This window comes from Sorex fumeus, unplaced genomic scaffold, assembly GCF_029834395.1.
Source record: "Sorex fumeus unplaced genomic scaffold, SorFum_2.1 ptg000034l, whole genome shotgun sequence".
Taxonomy (NCBI): domain Eukaryota; kingdom Metazoa; phylum Chordata; class Mammalia; order Eulipotyphla; family Soricidae; genus Sorex; species Sorex fumeus.
The window spans coordinates 9,372,964-9,390,279 of record NW_026606091.1 but is presented as its reverse complement, the minus strand read 5'-3'; the positions used below and the strand labels follow the sequence as shown (position 1 = coordinate 9,390,279).

General features: G+C 42.3%; 2 protein-coding genes across 2 annotated transcripts in view; one reads left to right on the top strand and one right to left on the bottom strand.

Annotated features, from left to right (window-relative positions):
- Window positions 1-908: 908 nt before the first annotated feature.
- On the top strand, window positions 909-4,451 carry RPS6 (ribosomal protein S6). Its single transcript, XM_056117185.1, has 6 exons — window positions 909-985; window positions 1,520-1,651; window positions 2,247-2,457; window positions 2,610-2,756; window positions 4,008-4,165; window positions 4,259-4,451. The coding sequence occupies exons 1-6, from the start codon at window positions 980-982 to the stop codon at window positions 4,352-4,354; spliced, it is 750 nt and encodes a 249-aa protein (XP_055973160.1). The 5' UTR covers window positions 909-979; the 3' UTR covers window positions 4,355-4,451.
- A 2,249-nt stretch (window positions 4,452-6,700) lies between these two features.
- Window positions 6,701-17,316, bottom strand: part of DENND4C (DENN domain containing 4C) — a 107,614-nt gene continuing 96,998 nt past the window's right edge. The window contains exons 29-33 of the mRNA XM_056117098.1: window positions 13,989-14,234; window positions 12,541-12,658; window positions 10,954-11,104; window positions 8,518-8,582; window positions 6,701-8,287 (exon numbers count right to left, since the gene is read on the bottom strand). Coding sequence (XP_055973073.1) covers window positions 8,151-8,287; window positions 8,518-8,582; window positions 10,954-11,104; window positions 12,541-12,658; window positions 13,989-14,234 — 717 coding nt within the window. The 3' untranslated portion in view covers window positions 6,701-8,150. The remainder of the gene's footprint in view (window positions 8,288-8,517; window positions 8,583-10,953; window positions 11,105-12,540; window positions 12,659-13,988; window positions 14,235-17,316) is intronic.

Here is a 17,316-nt window from a genome sequence, read left to right as displayed (position 1 = left end):
TTTTTTAATGTGCATTTCCAGAGAAAAGGTGATGTGATTTTGCTTTTTAAAAAGACTTGCGGGTTAAAAAACAGAGACTTTTCAGAGGTGAGATAGTAAGGCATCGAGGCCGGGTGGGATAATTTTTTGTTTTGTTTTATTGCATTACAAATGGAGATGCTCAGAGATTACTCTGGGCGGTGTTGTGCACCACGAGTGATACCAAGGATCGATCCAGGTCAACCAAACGGCGAGGTTTTTTGTTTTGTTTTCTTTTCTTTTGGGGCCACACCTGGCAATGCGGTGCTCGGGGAACCATATGGGACGTTGAGAATCGAACCCGGATCGGTCGCGGGCAAGGCAGATGCCCTACCCGCGGTGCTATCGCTCCGGCTCCAAATGCAGTGTTGACCTTGCCTCAAGCCGTCCTACCGTCTCTCCGGCCCTAACGGTTTGGTTTTGAGGGCCGCGCGACAGGACAGCTTAAGGTGCAATATTGTGGCAGAACAACGAGGATTGCTGGAGGGTCAGAGGAGCGTCCGGTACTTGGGACAGAGTCAGGCTTTCAGACGGCGAACGGCCAAAACCAGAACAGGACTGTGCCCCAAAGCGGGTGTTTCTGGAAGCCTGAACACGGATCAAAGCTGACGCAGGCAGTCCTTGTTTGGTACCGTCCTATACAAAGTCCTGGACCGAACGGGATTCCGCCCCGACAAGGAATGGGCGAGAAAAAATAAGCGGTGAAAGGCCCAAGTCTTAGAAATAAACCAGAGGGGCTGGCAGCAGACGCCTCCAGAAACCGGCGATTAAGCCCAGTCGAAATCTACCTCGTCGGCGCCTATTGGTCCCAGCACCGGAAATCCCGCCCAGACACCCTCCCTCACTTCCGCTACCTGAGACGTCCGCTCCTCTCGCGAGAACTGGGAGAGTCTATGAGTCCTGAGCTAAGCGGAAGTGGGGCCTCTTTTTCGTGGCGGATGAGGTGTTGGGCTGTCTGAACATGAAGGTAGGAATGGTGGCGAACATCTGACTAGGCTTTATCCAGCCCTAGACCTCGCCGCTTCGCTCTCTAGAGTTCTTATCTAGGTGGAGAAGGGTCTGAGGCAGGAGGGCACTCGTTCTTCGGGGGCAGGAACAGCTCGGTTAGAGGGGATGGCGGGCGATTGCGGCTCGAGTCGGGCCGGGCCGGGAGCGCCATCGTGGCGTCCTAGCGCCGCGCGGGGACTTGGAAGGCCGTCGGTGCGCCTGGGCAGCGCCTCGTTTGGGCTCGCCCCGACAGGGTGACTGGCTGCAGAGTGCTCTCGACCCCGGAGGAGGGATTTCTCGGAGCTTGGAGTCAAAGACGAGCCCCGGATTTAGCGCGCCGCTTCTTGCGCGTTTAGTGTGCGCACACACGTGTTTGGAGGAGTAAGATCGAGCTCGGCCTTCCTAGTCATTGGTGTAGTGGAATTAGCATTATTGTAGGTCGCTTTTGTCGTCTTTATTACCTGTATTCTCATAAGACTACCCGCCCCACCGTGTCTCCCCATTTCGATCTTAGCTGAACATCTCTTACCCAGCCACTGGCTGCCAGAAACTCATTGAAGTCGACGATGAACGCAAACTTCGTACCTTCTACGAGAAGCGGATGGCAACCGAAGTTGCTGCTGACGCTCTGGGAGAGGAATGGAAGGTAACGTCGGACTTCCCGAGTTGAATTAATTGCGGCTCGTCTAGAGGGACGGCAAACAAATAGCAAAAAAATAAGGGAAAAAAAAAAACGCTCCTGGGAGTTGAGTTGTCGCGGGGCCCCCCACGGCTGACCTTGAGCTGAGTTTTTCCGGAAGGGCGAAGACTTGGCTGTCACGGCTTCTTGGTCCTACAGTCTCCAAAGGGTAACTCGATCGTGCCGCGGGCGGTTTATTGCTGGCTGCCCAGTTTTAGAGCCGCGTCTCTTCTCCAGTCACACAAGTTTAAAATTGATAACGGAGCAGGGCTTGGCCCTTTGAACTCGGGGAAAACTGGGACTACAGTCTTGTGACCTGAGTTTGTAAGCGGGTCGGGCGTTCCCCCTTGCATTGCAGTTCCGCCCCCCGGATTGGATCCTGGCACCCTCTATTGCCCCCTCCTCAACCCCCCAATGCCTGCCAGGAGTATACGCTGAGCATCACCGGCGTGGGACTCCAGAGCAGAAAGAAAGTTCCAAATTGCTCTTAACTCGTTGAATTGAGGGGCCTCTCAGGGAAAGGGCTGCCCTCATGGTTCCTGTGTGATGGTTTTCCCTGCAGGGCTACGTGGTCCGGATCAGCGGCGGGAATGATAAGCAAGGCTTCCCCATGAAGCAGGGGGTCTTGACCCACGGCCGGGTCCGACTGCTGCTGAGTAAGGGGCATTCCTGTTATAGACCACGGAGGACCGGAGAAAGAAAGCGCAAATCTGTGCGTGGTTGCATTGTGGATGCCAATTTGAGCGTTCTCAACTTGGTCATTGTAAAGAAAGGTGAGACTTCCCCTGGGTTCTTGTTGAGTTTGTTGACTAAAAGCTGATTGACCGAGGGGGGTCTCCCCCCACTTAGATTGGGCATGGTTTGACAAAACAACGTTTCCTTAACGATGCAAGGGTTAATCTAGAGTGCTTGATATTTTTCTAAGGGGAGAAGGATATTCCTGGACTCACTGATACCACTGTGCCTCGGCGTCTGGGGCCCAAAAGAGCGAGCAGAATCCGCAAGCTTTTCAATCTTTCTAAAGAAGATGATGTTCGCCAGTATGTTGTGAAGAAGCCCCTAAATAAAGAAGGTGGGAGCCTATCGTGGTTTATAACGTACATGTAATGTCTTGCTATCCGTGTAAGTTGAATATTAGATTGTGTGACCATTTGAAGGAAAAAAGTGTTCAAGACAGAAGAGGGTGTGTATGTATAGTGATGAGTTTTGTATTCCGTGCCTAAGAAATGTATTTTTTTCTTGCTTTTTTTTTTTGAGTCACACCTGGCATGCACAAGGGTTACTCCTGGCTTTGCACTCAGGAATTACTCCTGGCAGTGCTGCGGGGACCATATGGGATGCTGGGAATTGAACCCGGGTCGGCCTCATGCAAGGCAAATGCCCTACCTGCTATGCTCTTGCTCCAGCCCCAAGAGATTGTATTTTTAATTTCATTGAATCACGGTGAGATACAAAGTTGTTTATGATTGGGTTTCAGTTATTTGGTACATTTCCCACCACCAATGTCCCCAGTTCCCCTCCCATGCCCCTCACATCCCCACAAAATACTTCTAATGGAAGGAAATTTAAATGTGTGAGGAGAGGTGCTAAAGAGAGAACACAGGCTTCTCTGGTCCCCCTGCCTCCTTTTTTTTGGCCACAGCTGGTAATGCTTAGGGCTTACTCCTGTACTCTGGCTCAAAGGTGTCATTTTGGGAGTGTTGAATATGCTGTATAGACTAATAACCTCATGAGACTGCTTAAGAAATCGGCAACTGCTTACCCAAGGATTATCATCTTTTGTGGCAGTTGATAGATGGGGAATGGGACAGCACACCATCTCTGAAGGATCATCCCTCTCTGGGTTCTCCATTGGGGTATAGGATCAAATCCGGGCTAGCCATGCACTTAATTCACCGTGCTATATCTTTTGCCCTGATGTATATACCGGGACATCAATTTGTGGCAAGGGGAAAATGAGAGAAAAAGTTGGGAGTATGACTTGACATTAATCGTAAGGAATATAAATGTATTTATGTTGATACCTGAACTATTGGTATGGTTTAATGATCTGATCTACAGGCACAAAGCATAATTACAAGGTAAAAACAGGCGCATCAGAGATAGCTGTTACTTTTCCTTATATTTTGATGATGCTTAAACTGCTGGCAGCTTAAATTATAGAATAATTCGTTTGATTTGAAAAACCTGACATAAACGATTGCTTTCATTGACACCGTTAACTTGATTGGAGTTTTCATCTGTTTAGTGTTGGTAGTGTTTTAAAAATGGAGAAACAGTGCCTAGTGACCTAGATAACTGATAATTGCCTATGAATTCTTAGGTAAGAAACCTAGGACCAAAGCACCCAAGATTCAGCGTCTTGTTACTCCACGTGTTCTGCAACACAAACGCCGACGCATTGCACTGAAGAAACAGCGCACCAAGAAAAACAAGGAAGAGGCTGCAGAGTACGCTAAACTGCTGGCGAAGAGAATGAAGGTAACTAAGATGGTTAGGTTGGGAGGGTCAGACTTTGGACTTTCATTTTCTTAACAAAGACAAGCTTGAATATTTCTTGTTTGATTTATTTAGGAGGCAAAAGAGAAACGCCAGGAGCAGATTGCCAAGAGACGCAGGCTGTCGTCTTTGAGAGCTTCTACCTCCAAGTCTGAATCCAGTCAAAAATGAGTTTTCTGAGCAGTGAATAAATAAGACAAGACAAAACTTTCACTGAAAGATTTGTTTATTATAAACCCCAATCTAATGACGAGTAAAGTCTGAGAGATATTTTGGTTTAGATATGTGCTGCGACATGAACAGATGACCATGGTATTTCTTTTTTTTGCTTTTTTGGGTCACACCCAGCGATGCACAGGGGTTACTCCTGGTTCATGCACTCAGAAATTACTCCTGGCTCCTGGCTGTGCTTGGGGGACCATATGGGATGCTGGGAATCGAACCCGGGTCGGCTGCGTGCAAGGCAAACGCCCTACCCGCTGTGCTATCACTCCAGCCCCCGACCATGATATTTCTTTGAGGGTGAATTTATAGGTGGCTTAGGAAAGGTCCTGAAATGGCAACAAGGTAAAGGGCAGTAATTAATGGACTTTTTTTTTTTTTGGCCTTTTGGGTCACACCCAGCGATGTTCAGGGGGTCACTCCTGGCTCTACACTAAGGAATTACTCCTGGCAGTGTTTGGGGGACTATATGGGATGCTGGGGATCGAACCTGGGTCGGCCACGTGCAGTTCAAACGCTTTACCCGCTCTGCTATCGTTCTGGCCCAGTGGACTACTTTTTTAAATGTATTCCTTGGGGGTGGTCTTGAATCCACACCCAACACTTTTGGGGTCACCTGATATGTGTATTCCCCGTTTGACTTTTGGGGAGGTTTTTTTTTTTTCCTTTTTAAGTAAAAACCAGTTTTATTTGAAGGTTTCTTGAAGGGGGAGAGAGGAAGAGAAGGCTAGAGTAATGTGCTCAAGAGAACATGGGGGTGGGGGGCTTTGGTTTAGGGCCAATACTCTTGATGCTGGCGGTGCTTGGGATCATATGGGATGCTAGGGATCCAGCAGGTACAAGGCAGGTAAAATTTTTCTTAGAGGTGTCAGCACAATTCACGCTGTGAAGTAATGAAATGGAACAAAATGGGGCTGGAGAATAAAGTATAGGTGCTTGCCTTCTATGCTGCCTACCAGTCCAAATCCTGGGTACCGCAGAAGATCCTTAGCTGGTCTAGGAGTGATTACTGAGCACAGCTAGCTGTGGCACTAAAACAAAAACTAGACAAGTAAAAAATAAAGTTTGACAATTTGGAGGGGCGCGGGAGCAAGGTATATTATACAAGCAACTCTTGGGTTTGGGCCACACCTGGCTTTGACTTAGGAATTATCCTGGGGATTCTCCTACGACCATACAAGGATGCAGGGCATCTAACCTGGATCAGCCAAGGTAAGCACCTTAATCTCTGTACCATTGCTCCAACCCCAAATACAAGAGGCTTGCACTCTACTGCTGAGCTGTAGGCTGGGCCTGACAGGCCATGTTTTAATTAGTATGTAAATAGTGTAGATTGGTATTTCAATTCCAGTGAGCATGTAGATGCTGAGGCAAAAAAATTCTACTATAAATGTTACCTGCCTCACCAGGCTTATGACATGCTCAGGAGGGAACAGGGCCAAATGAAGTACTATGTCATTTGAGCCAAATCCTTGGCAACAAACCTTTGAAGAGCCCACACATTCCATAGTAGCCCTAGCACTTCTGATTGTGTTCTAGAAATTCAAACAAGTTGGTGTCCTGTATTAACAGCTGTCACCTGAGGCTGACCAGGGATGGAATTTGTAGTTTCACCAGTTAAGTGCGAGTTTGACAGTGTACAAAAATGAAGTAAATCTAACTAGAATAATTTTGATTTTTTAAAAAAAATTTATTAGTGAGACATCATGAGGTATAGTTGTAGACTTACAAATTTTTGTGTTTGGGTTTAAAGGTTTTATTTTGGGTTGGGCTGTGGTCTAGGGTATACTTAGCAGTGCCCAGGCATTACCATCAATTGTGCTGCAGGGGGTAGGTAGTAATATGTGGTATGAAGGATTGGATCTGGGTTGGCCTTGTTCAGCCTTACTGTATTGTACTGTTCTGCTCTCAATTTGATTTTGGGATGGAAAATGGGAATTCCAGGAGGGAAAAGTTTCATGGAGCCTATTATAAAATTTAGACCTCCAGAGCCGGTCTAAAGGAATGCTAAGCAATCTGGAGTAAATTGCTTTTAGAAGTTGTGGGTTTAAGTTTCATATAGTTGGAAAATGGGAATAGTTTACATCTCCAGTCAGTTTTTCCAAGCCTAATTGATAGTAAGAGCAGTTGGAGCACTTTCCTTGCACCTGGCTGACCAGGATTGATCTCAGGACAACACAATTCTTTATTTCTTGAGCATTATCAGGGATGGTTCCAGCTCCAACTCACCAATCAGAAAACTGATTAAACTGCTGTATCTCATGAGTTTAAAAAATAACACAAGGACAGTTTCTTTTAATTCTTCAGTTTTTATATGCAAGATAATTCCAAACTTTTCAGGAATGAATGTTAAATATTAAAAGTAGTACCAAGTCTTAAATTGCAAAAATATATACTCTGAGACAGTGCAAAAGATCCATTTTGAAGGTACTGAGGATTGTACATAATTTCTGACAAGTTCTTTTTCATTTAGTACTTTCACAAATTGAACACAGAATTCTGCATAGGTCAGCTTAACCCTGAAATGTTGATATTTCATTTTATTTTAAAAAGACCAAGAAGAGAAATTTGTGCTGTTAACTGTACCACTAGGAATATTTTTTTCCTTAACTGATTCAGTTACCTACATAATAGCTAAAAGGTCACACAAATGGATTTTAAACCATGCAAAAAGTTAAGGCAAACTTAACTGTTCCTAAAGGATACTTTGAAAAAAAGGCATGATAAATGTCAGTGAGGCATGTGAGGTCATGATTTTCTTCAACCTACTGGCAACAAAGTTCAAAGCTTTAAAGTTTTAAGACAATTGATTAAATCTAAGAAACTATTTACAAATGCACATTTATACTTATAAGCATACACATCTATTATACAAGAATAAAACTTCTGTGTACAGTGCAAGTTTATCCCACAGGTTTTTAAAAGTGACCAAAAAACGATATGTGTACCTAAACAAGTAGGTTCCAATTTCATAAATTATGAAGCTGGTTTACTTACAACAATGATTGGCTCATTCCAATTTTAAAGCTATTACAAATTAGCATGGTTTTGGGAAGAGGAAGCGTAACTAGATATTCAAGATATAATCTATTATGCAAGGTGTAGGGTGAAAATATATATTAAGTTTAAAGTCAGAGGCAAGGCAATGGTCATCAGACTTTAAAGTAATTTTGAAATTAATGACTACAAACAAGGTTCAGTAGTAGTCATTTAATAGACCCCTTTTAGAAAATTGTATTGCAACATGCAACCTAAGAAATTTAATAAATATATTGTCATGGCTGTAATATACACATACCTAAACAGCCACACATATATGTACATATACACACATGCACAAGACGTAATTGCTCATAATTGATAAAATTTCATTCGGTTTGGAATCAGGCAAATTTACATCAATTTTGCCTTTTCCCAAATCAGTTTCTAGTATAAACAAAATGCCAAGAATGAACATGGCTTCTCATCAAACTACCAACAAATACTGAGAAATCAAGAGTTTTTAGCAGAGGCAGTTTTACAGTTCATAAATTAAAAGTGTTCAACATCAATAAACTGGGGCATTTTAATGGCATTTTTACATTATGAGATGATTCAGTGTGAATTACATTTCATTATATATTGTCCAAAGAACTGCCTAACTTTCCTCAAATCTTAGGATTTAGAAAAAAAAAACACAGATGGATGTTTCCAAAATGAATCTAATTCCTTCAGCTTAGTGTCAAATTTCTAGTGACTTTCTTATTCAAATGAGAGGTGCTCCAAAACACTTCCTGCACCATTCCACACTGACAGTTGGTGGGGCATCAATTTTCTGCAACCTATCAAGAATCTCTGATGACAGACTGTTGTATGCAACTCCATATTCATTGTCAAAAGCCTCTGAAAAACAAAAATGCAGTTGTTATTGTTAATAAAACAAAGCCATGTATTATTAAATGGTAGATTAACATTTCATGTTTTACTGCTAATTAAAATAAGTCTTTATAAAGGCAAATATTTACCCAGGGCTGTTAATTTTTTAATTAGAAAATAAACTCAAGAATCTCCTTTATAAACCAACTTACCAATATTAATATTCTCTCAAGAATCCCCTTTATAAACCAACTTACCAATATCAATATTCTCTCTTCCAAGAGACACTAATGACAAGAAGAGGATCTCCCTGTATAAACTCCTATAAAACAAATATTTTAAAACTTAAATGAATAAAGGACATAAATATCCATATAAAACCTCTTTAATACGGTACCCAAATACTAAGTTTTGTTTATGTATCCAAGTGTATTACTGGTGTTTCATACTGCAGTTAGAAGTTAGGTCACTTTTTGGGGAAGCTGGATGAAGGGTACAACAAACTTGTTTGTTTAGGGGTCATAACTTACTCCTGGCTCTATGCTCAGGGGTCACTCCTGACAGGCTTGGGAGACCATATGGGGTGCCGGGGATCGAACCCGGGTCTGTCACAAGCAAGGAAAAAGGCCTATCTGCCTTTCTAATTTATACAATTTATCTTCCCAGCCCCTACAACAAAGTGTTTACAACTATTACAGCACATTCCTGCACATTCCTATTTCAAATTAAACTTAGAAGGCATAAAGCTTCATACTAAAAATGATCAAAATGACTTTGAACTTTTTGATAAATCATATAAGCAACATGGAATTGCCTTAACTTCAATTTCTAATTAAAAACTATGGAAACCAAACCTTTTTCTGGGGAAATGAACGGGACGACACACTGGTTGTTCTCAGGGATCACGCCTGGTATGTTCAGGGGACTATATGGAGTGCTGGGAATTGAAGCAGGGGCTGCCACATTCAAGGCAAGTGTCTTAGCTGTTGTACTATACCTTCCTGGCCCCAAAAGGTCCAGAAAATATGACATCTGACAAAATATAAGATAAATTTCTAGGTAAATTAGGAGTCTAAAATCACAGGCTACAAGTATATGAATTTGGCCTGTGAATACTAAAAAAAAAAAAAAAGTCACAAGTGAAACCTTAAAAATGACTTGCATGGCTCAGTTTAAAATCAGAGTGAGAATCGGGGCAGAGCAATAGTACAGCGGGTAGGGGTTTTGCCTTGCAGTGGATCCAGGTTCTATCCCCTAGTACGCCATATGGTCCTCTGAACTCGCCACTAGTGATCCCTGAGTGCAGAGCTAGGAGTAAACCTGAGTACCACCGGATGTGGCCCCCAAACAAAAAGATTAATGCTAATCCTGATATTTCATCCACCTTTCTTTAGAGGCGTCAGAAGAAGTATCATTCATTGTCCAATAATCCTTTCCAGCCCTTAAACAATAGGTACTTCTTAGATTGTGAGTCATCGTTTCTTCAACTGTTGATATTATAGGAGGATCCATCCATTTTCATCATCAATTCCTGGCTATCATTCTTAAAATTATCTTCAAAGATGTCCTGAGTGGAGAAACTTAAGGACCTTGGAAAAACTGCTGCTGGTCCATAGTCCCCGTTTTTAAAGCTTCCACGAAAAATTCACTTATGCTGAGATGGGGTGAGCATTTATGCAAGCATGTAAGAGGGGTGAGAAAGCTCCGTATCCTTAGAATTCACTGCTTCCATCATGTATTTAATATTATTTTTTCACATCTTTATGTATGGAGTGCTGGGAATTTAATCAAGAATTGCAAACATGCAAGGCATACATTCTTTTTTTAAATACAAGTTTTTGGTATTTTTTTTGCTTTTTGGGTCAGACCCGGTGACGCACAGGGGTTACTCCTGGCTCTGCACTCAGGAATTACCCCTGGCGGTGCTCAGGGGACCATATGGGATGCTGGGAATTGAACCTGGGTCGGCTGCGTACAAGGTAAACGCCCTACCCGCTGTGCTATTGCTCCAAGCCCCCAAAAATATTTTTATGTGACATAAGGAAAGATGTATTAATGCTACCAAATCTGAGTAAGTAGTACATATATAAATCATTATTATTATTATTATTATTTTTGCTTTTTGGGTCACACCCGGCGATGCACAGGGGTTACTCCTGGCTCTGTGCCCAGGAATTACCCCTGGCGGTGCTCAGGGGACCAGATGGGATGCTGGGAATTGAACTCGAGTCGGCTGCATGCAAGGCAAACGCCCTACCCGCTGTGCTATTGCTCCAGCTCCAAATCATTGTTAATTTTATAAACTTTTAATGCACGGCAGAAATGTTTCCCAAAGACTCAGTATATTTTTGACATCAATGAATTGCACTGTAGCACTGTCCTCCCATTGTTCATCGATTTGCTCGAGCGAGCACCAGTTACGTCTCCATTGTGAGACTTGTTGTTATAGTTTTTGGCATATTGAATACGTCACGGGGAGCTTGCCAGGCTTTGCCGTGTGGGCGGGATACTCTCGGAAGCTTGCTGGACTCTCTGAGAGGGGCAGAGGAATCAAACCCGGGTCGGCCATGTGCAAGGCAAACGCGCAACCCGCTGTGCTATCGCTCTAGCTCACAATAGAGGTCTTCTTTAAAAACATATTTTTAGAAGCACGAATTTTGAGTAGCAACAAGCAAAAAAAAAAGTGTTATTACCTTTGCCTTTTCATGTCTGGCTTCATTTTCTGTGAAAGAAGATTGATAGGTTTAAGAACATCATTATGTTGAATACTTTGCCTGATGGATTCAACTAAAGTGCTTGTTGCTTGTTGTTCCTCTGACAGAAGAGTCAATTTCTTTTCAGAATCTAAAAAGAAAATAGAAATTAACAACATGCTTAACCACCCTAATTACTGAAGACATTTACCTCCCAGCTTTGTAGCATTTTTTAGTTTTCTATTCAACATCTTACTATGTGGCAATGTGGCCTGATAAAACTCATCATTCCTGCTGTCTTCTAATAGGAGAGGCCAATCCCACTGCCCTTCCCTAATTTGCAGCTTTCTGCTTCAACCTAGGAGGTGACTGCTTGCATCCCAGCAGTTATTCTGGAACCATGAAGCAATCTTTAGTGATTGTAAAACAGAAGGATCCAGGGTCCCTGATGACAGAGGCAACACTTGCTTGTCCTGGAATGTCTGCTTCATAAGTTCTCCATCTCTTTACTTGTTCAGGCTTCTGTTACTTTGTTTAAGTATACCAGGAAAAAAAATCCTAATTGATAAGGATTATTATCCTGAACTAGAATTTTTAAAACCAATCATTTATATGGATTTCATAGATTACAAAAGAATTGCAGTGGCATCCTAGAGTTGAATCACCAATGCTAAAAATAAACCTTCAGAAGCCATGGAAATAGCTTAAAGGGATGGAACACATGCCCTGCAAGCTCAAAGCCCCAAGTTCAATTCTCATTATCCTATAACAACTAAAGGATCACATGGCCCCCTGCGCACTGCCAGGTGTAGCCCTGGTGGGCCCCTAGCATCAGCGGAGTAGACTCAATGGCCCAGAATCATTGTACTACTAGATCTACTCATTGTTTGGATCCCTCTTAGAAATATATTTTAAATATAAAAGACTGAGGGAGCCAGAGCAATAGTACAGTGTGAAGGGAATTTACCCTGTACATCGTTGACCCAGGTTTGACCCCTGACACCCCAGATGGTCAAGCCACCAGGAGTGATTTCTGAGTGCAGGAGTAACACATGAGCACAGCCAGATGGGGCCCAAAAACCAAAATAAGCAAACCAAAACAAATCAAACAAAACAAAACCCCAAAAAACCCAATATACTGATATATACTGACATTTTATATATACATATAGTATTGAAAATAAAATCATATTCCTTGAGAGCGATAATCATATAATTCAAACCATGATCACATATCAATATATACAAATCACTCTTGTATTAGTATTAAGAATCCACTCTTAAAATACTCAGCCAAATTGCTATTTGAAAGAAAAATCACATGCACAAAAACAAATCCTCTTCAATTCAGAGACCTAACTCAGTTAAGCAGGTCAGTATATAGCAAAACTATCTGAACCGAAAAGAAATCTAAAGAGGTGAAAAAAAATTTTTTTCAAACAAAGCAGAATACTTTCTCTCTTTAATTAATTTTTCCCCTCAGTGGTCTCCTCTTCCTTATGGCTGAAGAGTATTCTACTATGCACAATAAAAGTATGGGTTATTTTTAGTTTGATTCCTTCATGCCTTTAATTCTATTTTACTTACTGAAATTCCTCCAGGAGATATAGAGAGGTTCTCCTGGTTCCTGATGAAGGTTGACATTATCCCATAACAACTGAATATATACAAGTTTGCTATCCTGGGACAGTGATGACAGAGGAAGCTAAAAGAGATTAAGGGAGATTATTAGTATCACCAGCATAACAACTTCCAATGGACTCAGTAAAGTCTGTATGTATAAAAGGATGGGTTTCTTCAAAATTCTTTGGGTTGAGAAGAGAGCTCAAAGAGCTGGAGCTTATCCCTAGCCGGCATGTGGCTCTAGGTTTGATCCCTGGCCCCATGTGAATTCTCTAGCACCACTGAGTGTAGTCCTGGTGACCTCCCAGCACTTCAGTTCTGAAAAAATTCTGGAGATAAAACATTAGCTAAAAATCTTAATTTTTATCTACTGGGAGGCTAGAGATGTATGATACAGTGGGTAAGTCTTCTTCCTGGAACTCAACCAGCCTAGGTTCAATCTCCAGCATCCCATTTGTTCTCCTGAGCCCACCAGGAGTAATTCTTGAGTGCAGTGCCAGGAGTAACCCCTGAGCATAGCTGGGTGTGGTTCAAAAACAAACAAAATATTGTAATTTTTATTTATTGAGAATGGTTTTCAATTTAAGAAAAAAGTGGGTTTTGCCGGGCTTTTTTTGTTTGTTTGTTTTGGGCCAATCCCAGCTGTGCTCAGTGCTTATGACTGGCTCTGAGCTCAGGGATCACTCCAGGTAGGGTTTGGGAGGACGATATGTAGTGTTGAGGATTGAAGCCAGATAAGCAGGTATCACCCACCGTACTATCTTTCTGACTCCTGGAAAGGTTTCTCATTCTGAACTGAAGTGCTGGAATGGCTACCAGGCAACTGGTACAATGCTCACACGACAGGTTACCCACAATCATATCAAATTTATTTTTTGCTTTTGGGTCATACCTGGCGATGCACAGGGATTACTCCTGGCTTTGCACTCAGGAATCCTGGCGGTGCTCGGGGGACCTTATGGGATGCTGGGGTTCGAACCTGGGACAGTCGTGTGCAAGGCAAATGCCCTACCTGCTGTACTAGATAGCTTCAGCCCCACCATCACATCAAATGTTAAGGTAAAAGAAAGTGCAATGGTCTCTACTTCCTTGTATTACCATTTAAATTAGCCTTTCCAGCCATTTTTCCCCCCCTGCTTGCCAGAACGTGAGACAACTTGTAGGCAGTACCTGCTATTATGAATCAGGTATAGAAATGGGGAATGGAGGTCATGTGCAACTGAGCAAAGCAAACTAAAAAATCGGAAGGATCTCCTCAGATGCCGTACAGTGACCACCTCTGAACCTAAACAGTTCAAGTGAGAGAAAACCACTGTACTTTTTTAGTTAAGTCATGACTGTAACTTTTTGTTATTTGAAATAATGCCTTATCCTAACAAAGCCAATATATTGAAGTATAGAAGATATCCTACCTGCACACCTCCATTACAATGTTCAGATGATAGAATAAGTCCTGGCAAGTTACTTGGAAGATCCAAACGTCTGAAATACCAAACAAGGTTCCAGAAAATGATTGGGTGCTGATTGATGAAAGAGGATGTATGAATCACCTGGTCACCTTCATTTTCTAGCAAAGACTCAAGTTCTTTACGAAGCACTAGTGGACTCAAGTAAGGCACAGAAACAGGGGGAGGATTTGGTCTTTTTCCTAAAGGATCCTTTAAGGAAAAAAAAAGTGAATATTATCTATTTAATTATGCATTTTTATGAGTACTTCTCATTGAGATTATATCCTCTATTCTTTCCAAATCAGTTATTTTAGGGTTTTTGACAGATGTAGTTGATGCAGTGTAATAAAAACATAAAAAAAAAAGTACTTGGGGTTACAAATGTGTTTCAGAGGTAGAACACATGCTTTACACATATGAGGCACTGGACTCAATCCCTGGCACTTAGAAAAATAAAATACTAGAACTTTACAAGAAAAATTACATTTAACCTCATCAAAAATGGGGAGAGGAAATTAACAGAAACGTCCTTAAAGAAGAAATTCAAATGGCCAAAAGACATTACTAATCATCAGGGAAATGCAAATCAAAATAATGAAGTATCATCTCACACCACAGAAGACTGACACTATCAAGAAAAACAAGAACAACTACAGCTGGCATGAATGTGGGGAAAAAGGGATTCTCATCCATTGCGGGTAGGAATGCTGACTGGTCACGCCTTTTTAGAAAGGGCATACCTCAAAAAATCTAGAAATTGGGCTTCCGTATGACCCAGCAATAATACTTCTGGGAACATACTCTGTAGAGCCAAAAACACACAGCAGAAACACCATCTGCACTTCTATGTTCATTGCAGCACTCTTTACAATAGCCAGAATTTGGAAAAAACCCAAGTGTCCAAGAACAGATGACCGGTTAAATAAACTATTTAACCAGGTACCAGGTATGCGGGTTCCAGCACTGAATCTCCAGGCTGCATGGCAGCAGAAGACCTGGGCTCTCCCTCCCCCCTCCCCGCCCACCTAGCAGACTGGCTGTCATGCCTACAACTTGCCTCCGGGATCCATCTTAGCACACCAACAGCCCTGGTCCAGAGACACAGCAGTAAGTCCTGGAAGATCTCTCAGGGCCCCATACTGGGCCAATTTCACCAGGGCACCCCAACGGAGCAGGTGCAGTCTCCCCACCTACTCCGGATGGAATCCCAGGGACCAAGAGCTTCCACAAGCATGGCTCAGGTGTGTGGGTTCCAGGACTAAATCCCAGGCAGAGGACCTGGGCTGTCCCTCCCCGGGTCCCTGCCCTCCCAGCAGACTGGCTGTCATGCCCATGTTGGGTGCTATCTTAGCACACCAACATCCCTAGCCCAGAGACTCCCAACTAAATCCCAAAATGGATTAGTGCCATACAGAGATGTCTCTGGAACGCAACCATTTATTATCTAGAAATTTACATTTACAATTGTGGCTGTGCATGCTCTCATGATATTTAAAACGAGCAATGGAAAATAAATTATCTAGCATCTGCCCTAGGCAGATAGGCTTGAGTGGTGGTGGAAAATTTTGAGCAAAACATAATGCCCAAAATTAGAGACAGTACTGGGGAAACTGTTTGCCATACAGGTAGGGTGAGGACTGGGATGTGGGGTGGAGGGGTGTATACAGATGGGGATACTGGGGACACTGGTGGTGGAAAATGTGCACCGGTGGAGGGATGGGTGTTCCATCACTGTATGGCTGAATCTCAAACACAAAAGCTTTGTAACTCTATCTCACGGTGATATAATTAAAACAAGTAATGTGGAGTTCATATCCAATTCAATGAGCTTAATCAATGGCTGAACAAACAGCAGTACTCCTACATTACTAAAAAACAAAACAAAACAAAAAACCTATGGTAGACCTACACAATGGAACACTGCACAGCCACAGGTAAAATGAAGTCGAAATTTGCATATAAATGTATGGACATGCACTGTCAGCAAGCACTATGCTCCTATTGTTCATCAATTTGCTCGAGCGGGCACCAGTAACGTCTCCATTGTGAGACTTGTTACTGTTTTTGGCATATCGAATACACCATGGGAGCTTGCCAGGCTTTGCCATGCAGGCGGGATACTCTCGGTAGCTTGCCGGGCCCTCTGAGAGGGATGGAGGAATTGAACCCGGGTTGGCCACGTGCAAGGCAATCGCCCTACCCGCTGTGCTATCACTCCAACCCAAATGTATGGACATAAATGTAAATATTTATCCTACCATTCTAGCATAAACTGGGTTATTAGAAAACTAAAATGACATGAGGAAAGATATATTCCATAACAGATATACGCTTAATAGATACATTGCAGTAAGAAATGATAGAATTAATCATTTGAAAGTTTCAAATGAATTCGATTTAAGCACTGATGCATCAATAGTTAAATCATCACAAACACCGATGATGTCTCCTATTAGAGAAACAAAAGACCGCCCGGGTGAAGCAGTCTTCTAAAAATAAGCAAAGAGGGACCAGAGCAATAGTACAGTGGGTAGGGCACTTGCATTGCACAAAGCAGAGCCACGTTCGATTTCTGGCATCCCATATATTCCCCAACCCGACTAGGAGTGATTACTGAGTGTAGAGTCAGAAATAAGCCCTGAGCACTGTCAGGTGTGACTCCAAAACAAACAGCAAAGAAAGGAAGAGCATAACATAAAATATAAAAAACTGACCAAGCTTCTCTTAGATACAATAACCACTTCATAGTTACAAACAACAATTAACTTTCAAGGATAAAAAGGAGAGTCTATAGATTATAAGTTATTAGAAACAAAAATAACCAGATCAAGCAACTGCAATCAATTTTTAGATAACTGGGAATCTAAACAGACTGAATAAATACTGTTATTTTGTCTTTGGTTTGAAAATGATATTGTCTCTTTAAGACTCTTTTATTTTTTATTATTTGGGGGGACGTACACTTGGCAATGCTCAAGGGTTACTCCTGGCTCTGCGCTCAGGAATCACTCCTGGAGGGCTCAGGGAACCATATGGGATTGCTAGGGATCAAACCTGGGTTGACGACTTGTAAGGCAAGCACCTGCCTGTACTATCTCCCCGACTTATAATTCTTTATTTTTTGAGATGTAATCTAAAATATTTACCAAAAAAAAATACAGAGTTAAAAATATGTTTCAAAATAGTATAAGAAAATAAAGAAAAGGAGTGAAAAAAGGAATCATTCAAAAGTAGAGTTCATGCCATACAAGTCTGAGGGTTCGGGATTCAATCCCTGAACTTCAAAAAAGGG